Source organism: Rhincodon typus, chromosome 23 (assembly GCF_021869965.1).
Source record: "Rhincodon typus isolate 14 chromosome 23, sRhiTyp1.1, whole genome shotgun sequence".
In the NCBI taxonomy this organism is placed as follows: Eukaryota; Metazoa; Chordata; class Chondrichthyes; order Orectolobiformes; family Rhincodontidae; genus Rhincodon; species Rhincodon typus.
Window position 1 is genome coordinate 46,617,747 of NC_063354.1, and position 8,511 is coordinate 46,626,257.

An 8,511-nucleotide genomic window follows, 5' to 3' on the forward strand; every position below is an offset into this window, starting at 1 on the left:
TTCTGAGGAAGGGTCACCGGACCCGAAACGTTAACTCTGTTTTTTCCTTCACAGATGCTGTCAGACTTGCTGAGCTTTTCCAGCAACTTTGTTTTTGTTCAAGATACATTCACAACTGTGAAGATTTTAGACTCGGATTTGAAGTCACTTTGGGCCAATTATCCATCTTGTCACATCTATACAGCAGCTTGTTTCTAATTTTATCTCCAGTCTTAATTGTATTCAGGATAAATATTCAAGGGATGGCAGATAGTGGAAATGTGTTGTCAGCCAATGTCTGCAGTGAAGGGGCTGAAAGATATGTTGAGAAGCTCAATAGATGGTGCCAATCTACAGAACGTTACTTCCTAAAATTCTTGATTCTTGTGTTGTACGTCTCTTTAAATCTCATGTGAAACAAAAGATGTGTGAATTAGGCCTAGGATAGTTCTACAAGTCATTCCTTTTCCTCCCTAGACCCAATTATTTGTCTTCCACTCACTTAATGCACTTATAACAGCGGGCTAGCTGACACTCAACAAAATAAAGATGACAGTTGTTTGTGAAAGCACATCGATTTAAGTGCTGTACCAAACACCAGAATTGTGAGCCCCAAACACCATTCCCTTCATATTTTTCCAAAAGGTTTATGTGGAAATATTATCTCTATGCCACCCGACCAAATTTGAGAGAAATGTTCTGTATTAAAACAGGGGCCAATACCAAATCTGGGATATTTTGCCAGTGGGTGGACAGCAGGCAAAGCAAATGACTCAAAAACAAAAAGTGCTGGAGAAACTTAGCAGGTCCGGCAGCATGTGTAGAGAGAAAAATAGAGTTAACCTACATTCTGTCCCTAACAATGATCCTGACCTTCTAGTTGGCCACCACATCAACGTACCATCTTGTTCCATGGCCAACATTTCTTTCTCTAGCCTCCTGCAGTTCCTCAGTGAGGCTTAATGCAAGCTGGCAGAACAACATATCACCTTCCACTTGGGGACCTTTTGGCCTTCAGGATTCAACGTTGAGTTTAACAATTTCAGAAAGTGGATACCTTATTCATTACCTTTCCCCTCACACCTAGGTCCTGTTGTATATGGACTGATCCCAGCACGGCCAACCCATTTCGGACACTTCTTGTTAGCTTCCCACCTAACAATTCTCTCTGTCTCATCTTATGAACAATCACTGCTTGCCTATCCTTTTTTCTGTCTCTGCACCATTTCCATGTACTCTATTCTATCCCCACACCCTCACTCATGTAATCAGCATAAATATCATGATTTCCCAGTTATTTGCAGTTCTGATGAAGGGTCACCAGACTCAAACATTTACTCTGCTTTAATGAAATAAAGAAACTAGATGCTCCTTTACTATGACTCATTGATTAACAATTTTATTGGTCTTATCATCCTGTCCAATGGCATTTATTTGCACACTTTTCTTGCAACCCAATTAGAATTGTATCAGTTAGTTTATATTGTAGCTCCACAATTCACAACTTTTCAATCCTTTCTGAACTTGGAAGTTTTGTCAGAGGACTGGATGATCACAAAGTTTACAAACTCTTCAAAAAGGGAGACAGGGATGGCCCGAGTAATTAAAGTCCAGTTTATGAATATCAGTAATAGGAGAAATATCAGAGACACAGTCTGGCACATAGTGGAAGAAAAATTAAAATAACTAAGTAACAGCCAATGGATTTGGGTAAATTATGCTTTCAGATCCTAGAATTATTTGAAATAACTAATGCTGGAAATCGGAAACACACAAAAACAGAAATTGCTAAATAAACTCAACCAGGCTTGCAGCATCTATGGAGGGGAAGGCAGAGTTAACTTTTCGAGTGCAGTTCTTCTGAAGAACGATCACTGCACTCAAAACTATAACTCTGTTTTCAGATGCTGCCAGACCTGCTGAGTTTCTCCGGCAGTTTTATTTTTCAGATTTCCAGCATCCGCGGTTCTTTAGTTTTTTTTTCATTTTAAAGCAAATGACTCATTCTGCAATACTAATGTACTTGTATCCTCCGAAATTGAGACGTTAAATTGTGCACGGAATGGGATTGTATGTCTTTCTATTCCGTCTTGTTTTTTTCTGGGTCAATGCGCCTGGAACTCCATTCATAAAAAACGGGAACGCTATCCCTGATGGATCGCTCTGCACGGTGACACCCTGTCCCATTTCCCTTACTCATGGGGAAATGAAAGTGCGTGTTCTAATCCGCATTGCTACAGCCACGCTCCGTGTATCTAAACTTCAGGACTGGGTTTTGCATTCAGCCTGGCTGGCATAAGAAGCTCCTGAAGACTTTCGGATGGTGTCAATGAGCATTGCGTTCTACGTCACTGCGTGCTGTTTCCGTATGTTGCCTTTTGGGGATGTTTGGAGGGAGGAGACAGAGTGAACAAGCTGCTGAATCGTAGTCAAGACTCGGCGCTTTCACTCCTGCCACTCCCTGAAAAGCCACACTTTGCTCAGTGCAACTGAAAACAGCAGCTGGGGGGAACTGGCCGTGGTGCTGAAGCGCTGTCCATTGTGCTCGAACAGCAACGGGGAGAAACGCGCGGAGCGTTCGCAAGGAGGTGTGTCTGGACCTGAAGGTGTCTGCCGAAGACAGCCAGGATCTCCTTCCACTTCCCACTCCGTGAGCTCAGCTGCCTCGAAAGGAGAGCCGATGGAACCTGGGTTCGATTTGCAGTCTGGCCGTGACGGAGAGCCCTGCTGCCAAGATAGTGCTTACGGATCATCTGCTTTAGACACAGACATGGAAGAGGGCCACACGCCTCCCCACAACAATATCATCTACTACAATGAAGAACTGTTGCATAAGGTGAGTGCCCCTAACATTAGCAGCAAGAGGAATAGTTTACATTAATATAGCGCCTTTAATGCACTAAAACATGTTACAAGAGTGATACAAAGTTGCGTAGTTGTGGAATGGGCAAACGTAGACAGGGCGAGATTATATAGCATATCATTTTGGGATATAGCATATCATTTTGGGACATAGCACAATAACTTTCTAACACCAACTTCCTAGACTAAGAGGTAGTGTAAAAACGAATTTTAAACAGTAAAAATTTGGCAGGGAAAAGGTGGGGCTGATTAGTGACCAAGAATTTGTCAGAATGTATGGCTGAGGTATTAAAATAATATTTTATGTCAGTTTTGACAGAAGACGGAAATTCTGCCAAGATCACAGTAAAGGTTAAGCTGGCAGTGAAATGGATAGGATAGAAAAACGGTAAGGTTTTAATTAAAATTAAAATATCAGCTGGTCTGGGGCAGGATATTTCTTTTTTAGATTGTTCGTGGCCAGAAAGACAGAATTAATGCGAGGTTCAAGACACAACTTGTCAATCCATCCTGAATATGGAATTTTTGTCAGAGGGCTGGATGGTCACAAAGTTTACACCACTCTGTGCAAAAGGACAGGGATAAGCCCAGCAATTAAAAGCCAGTTATCAACATCAGTGAAAGGAGAAATATCAGAGATAATCTGGGATTTAATGAATAGCCACTTCTAAAAAAAACACTAATAAGTAACAGCCAATGAATGAATTTGGGTAAATTATGCTTTCAAATCCTGGAATTATTAGATGAGGTAACTGAGAAGATTGATAAGGGCAAGGAGGTTTCAAACCATGTTTGATAAAGTAACACATAATTCACATGTTAGCAAAATTGAAACCAATTGGATTAAAATGGATGAATCTGGTTAAGAAACAGGAAAACAAACTATGATTGGAGGAACTGGAGGAAAGACTACAAATGGCTTCCCCTAGGGGTTCATATGGAACCACTGTTCTTTTAGGTAAATATCAATAACCTGGACCTGGGTAAACAAATGACAAGAACTGCAAATACACAGAAATGTGGTCATTTGGGAGAAGGAATGTGGAGATACAATTCTAATTGGGATACAAGAAAAGGGAGAACTCCAAGTGTGCAAATAAATGCAATAGGACACGATGAAAAGGCAGAAAAAAATATTAATCAATAAATCATAGTAAAGGAGCTTCAATGTGACAGCAATCATAACATAAAACTTTTGATAAGGCATCACACCAAAATAAAAGCTCATGGTGTTGCAGTAACACATTAGCATGGGTAAAGGATTAGTTAGGAAGATGGATAGATGGATTTTTTTGTGTTGGCAAGCTGTAAGTAGTAGAGTGCTACATGGATCAGCACTGGGACATGAACTGTTTCCAAGCTATGTCAATGACTTTGATGAAGCAAAGCTAAATCTGACAGTGAGAAGATTTCAAATGAAGTAAAACAGTAGGCAGGTTTGATGAATAGACAAAAAAAATGATGAATGGAAAATAATGTGGGAAGAGGTGGACCTGTCCACTTTAACAGGAATGGAAAGTTGTACACAACTTAAATGGAGAGTCATTGTAAAACTCAATAGTACAGTGTGATCTGCTTGTCCTGATAAGTTAATTCAAAGGTAATAACAGGTGCAGCAAGCAATTAGGAAAGCAAATAAAATGTTGGTGGTTCTTACAAATGTAGTGGAACATAAAAGTAGGCAGATTTTATTGCAGCCATGTAGAGCCTTGATGAGACCATATCTTTTCAGAGAAGGTTCGCTCAGTCATTCTTAAAATGGGTTTATCTTATGAGGAAAGGTTAGATAATTCAGCATATATACAGTGGAGTTTGAATGAATGAGTGGTGATCTTATTGGAACATAAAAGATCAGAGGGAATATGGGGATGGTATTTCCCTTTGTGGGGAATTTAGAACTGGGACACATGGTTTAAAAACAAGATGTCACCCTCTTAAGACAGTTCTTTTTTTATTTCTCTCTCACAGTGTCATTAAGTCAGTTGAGTGCAGTTCAGACCACAACTGGTTAGGTCAAAATCTTATTGAATAGTGTAGCAGACTTGAAGGGCTGAATGGCCTAATCCTGACCCAAAGTCCTATGCTTCTCTGTTCCTTTGGTATACATATTAACATATAAAGGTTACCATTTGCAAATCATCATCTTACAACCTCATCCATATGTTTCCCAATACAACAATAATTACAGTGATGTGATAAATATTTTGGTTCCTGTCACAATCCTTGTGAAACTGATGATATGCCAATGAGTGGAAATGACTGTGTTTTTGGGAACTGGGGGAGCATGGATAGGGTGAATAGCCAAGGTCTCTTTCCTAGGTTGGGGGAGTCCAAAACTAGAGGGTATAGGTTTAAGGAGAAAGATTTAAAAAGGACATGAGGGGTAATGTTTTCACATAGAGGGTGGTACATGTAAGGAATTAGCTGCCAGAGGAAGTGGTAGAGGCAAGTACAATGACAACAGTTACAAGGCATCTCAATGGATATATGAACAGGAAGCATTTCGAGGGATATGGGCCAAATGCTGGCAAATGGGACTAGGTCAGATTGGGATGTTTGGTCAGCACTGACAAGTTGGACTGAAGGATCTGCTTCCTTGCTGAATGACACCATGACTCTATTTAGATGAGGTAATTGGGCTAAAAGTTGAGGCTGAAGCTGAGAGCAGGTCTTGGGCCAGATGGATAAAATATAGTTGATAGTGAAGGGTCTGGGAGACACTGGATCTACAATTGAACGGACAGTTACAGCTTGGCAAAGTGCCCAATTAAATCTAGAAATATACCAGAGGTCCTTCAATGTTGCTTGGTAAAACTCATGGAATCCTTTTTCCTAGTATCACATGAACTATAGCAATTCAAGAAGACAGCTCACCACCTTTCAAGGGCAATAGGAATGTGATGCGTATGCCGGTCCAGTTAGCAACACCCAGGTCTCACAAATGAGTTTTCAAATGATGCATGAAAGGGCATAACTCTCTCTCCCTTTTTCAAATTATTTGGCAGCATTCTGGGATGGTCCAGTTACTATGTGCCGAGTAACACGCTACTTATGTGGCGAAAAGAATCCCGATTGTGTGTCGCGGCAAGAAATTGACACACAATCTCGCAAGTTTCCTCTTCTCACTACTCAAACGCTTAATAAATGATCTGCTTTAGTATTAAAACCGAGATTATAGGTCTTCTGCTGAAAATGCTGGTAAATGGGACTAGGTCAGTTTAGGACATCTGGTTGGTGTGCATGAGTTGGACTGAGGGCTTTATTTCTGCAGTGTATAACTCTATGACTCTATAAATACTTCATGAAGAAAGTCCTGAATCTATCAGTGATTAAGGAATTGGGGCTTGAAAGAACATGAAGAATAAAGAACACAAATTTGGTAGCGTTGGAGTTTGAGGTCAAGGAGCGTTGGTGTTATGGGATATGGGAGCAACAGACTTTATAATCTGAAACTCCTATCTCTTTCTATGCATAGCAAATAAGCTAAAAGAAAAAAGTTTTTCCAGTTCAGCCAATCAATTATGTTACAAATTAACAGTGCAGGATTACAAATACAATGACTTGGAAAGAATGGTATGGATGTAGTGTTATGGAGAGAGTGATTTGACCCAGAAAAATGTAGTGTTGCAGAGAGAATGATATAGACCCAGATAACGCAACTTTGTGGACAGAGTATTATCGGCCCAGAAAAATGCAGTGTTGTGGAGAGAGTGGTATAGATGCAGATAATACAGTGCTGTGAGAAAAGTGATGGAGACCCAGATAGAGCAGTGCCAAGGAATAAGTGATATAAACCCAGATAAATAGTAATATGAACAGAATGACGTAGATCCAAATAAATGCAGTGAAATGTACAGAATGATAAAAACCCAGATAAGTTCAGTGATTGGAGCAAAGTGATATAGGTAAGATATAGATGTAGTCATTTGTTAAATAATGCAGCTGCTCTTTGTAATAGTATGTACAGAATGTATTCCTAGTTTCACGCTCTGAAATTGTGGTGCAGTTATTCTCATCTATCACTCTTTATGATCTGTGTTGGAGGAAAATTCTATTTTCTGGGCAGTATTGTATAAGGTTGGAAATCGAGTGTAACAGTTTGGTAGCATACAGGGACTGCTAAACTGGTTTCAACGTAATGAATTCAAGAGAATTCAGAGCAAAGCAAAACAAGATACCTGGTCACAGTTCAATTAGAAAGTAAATAGATCACACTGTGGTAGACAAGGCAATTCTTAAGTGTAAGCTGATGACATGATCTGTCTGGGAACAGTTCACTTTTCTTTACCTCAGTCTGGAGTGAAAACTGAGAATCTGAGAAAACACTTTGAAGAATAGAGAAGCCCCTTTGTTCCAAAACTAAACAAGGTCTGTGTCTCATTGAAGTGAGCTGCAAATGCTTTTACTTTGCACTTTTTTGAGAAATAAACAGGTTAATGGGACACACATGAACAGGTGGCATGGTGGCGCAGTGGTTAGCACTGCTGCCTCACAGCACCAGGGACCTGGGTTTGATTCTCAGCCCTGAGTGACTGTCTGTGTGGAGTTTGCATGTTCTCCCTGTGTCTGCATGGTTTTCCACTGGGTGCTCTGGTTTCTTCCCAGTCCAAATATGTGCAGTTTCGGTGGATTGGCCATGCTAAATTGCCCCACAGTGTTCAGGGATGTGCAGGCTAGGTGGATTACAGGGACAACAGAGGGGTCTGGGTGGAATGCTGTTCAGAGGTTGATGCAGACTTAATGGGCCGAATAGCCTCTTTCTGCACTGCAGGGCTTCTATCATTCTGTGCGCCTCTTTCTGTCCAGTTTGACTGATTGTATCATTGGGCAGACTGGCTTTCGTGCTTTGCTGTGTGTGGTACATAGTGCTGTAATGCTGCACATTCTAGGTGTGGAGGACAAGAAAAGAAGAGTAACTTTATTCTTCAGGAATTATTAACCAACTAGAAATGGGACAGGTCCTGTTAGATATGGTGATTTCAATGAATGCCTCACTGTAATAATGAAACAATGTATTTTATCTTTTAGCATCTGAAACCTAAAGAAGATGAAAACGATGCAAATCACCACTGAGGGCAAATCATGAGAACCTGTGGGTGTTCAGCCATTTGTTTTAGACTGGTGCAAGGCTTGTACTCTGAACTTGTAGTGAACCCAACGACATTCGGATAGATGCCTGTTGAAGTCAATGTGAAAGAAAATTGGTGGGGCATATAATGGGTGGTCACTCCTCTGCTACACCACTGTCAATGGTGAAAGTTCCACCTGTTCTGTGCATTACAGAAAAGGTCAGAGAATCAAGCAATATGGAGCTAAGGTAGATATCAGCCATGATCTAACTGAGTGGCAGAACAGGCTGGAAAGGCTGAATGGCCTCCTCCTGTTCCCAAAATGTGAAGCACTTGAACTTTTCATTTTCTGTGAAGGGTGTCCAAATATATGCAACCAGGATGATGCCTAGCCTCAGTATGCTTTCCTTTGGGAGCAGACTCTCGTATTCAACTTAGAGCTTTTTAAGATAATGAAGAATCTGTACTCAACCTAATTGGATATGTCATATAAAGAGGACAGGGATGGCACAGCTAGCAGACATGTTTACAAAATACAAAGGCAAAGATCGTAAATTAGATGCCAGAAGTTTTATGTTCCACAGAGAATCATTACTGTATG

The 8,511-nt window shown here is 40.6% G+C and overlaps 1 protein-coding gene across 1 annotated transcript in view; it reads left to right on the top strand.

Annotated features, from left to right (window-relative positions):
- LOC125485908 (mucin-2-like) overlaps window positions 1-7,914 on the top strand; it is a 51,831-nt gene extending 43,917 nt beyond the window's left edge. The window contains exons 7-8 of the mRNA XM_048611155.1: window positions 2,533-2,815; window positions 7,870-7,914. Of these exons, the coding sequence (XP_048467112.1) occupies window positions 2,533-2,815; window positions 7,870-7,914 (328 nt within the window). The remainder of the gene's footprint in view (window positions 1-2,532; window positions 2,816-7,869) is intronic.
- Window positions 7,915-8,511: the final 597 nt, after the last annotated feature.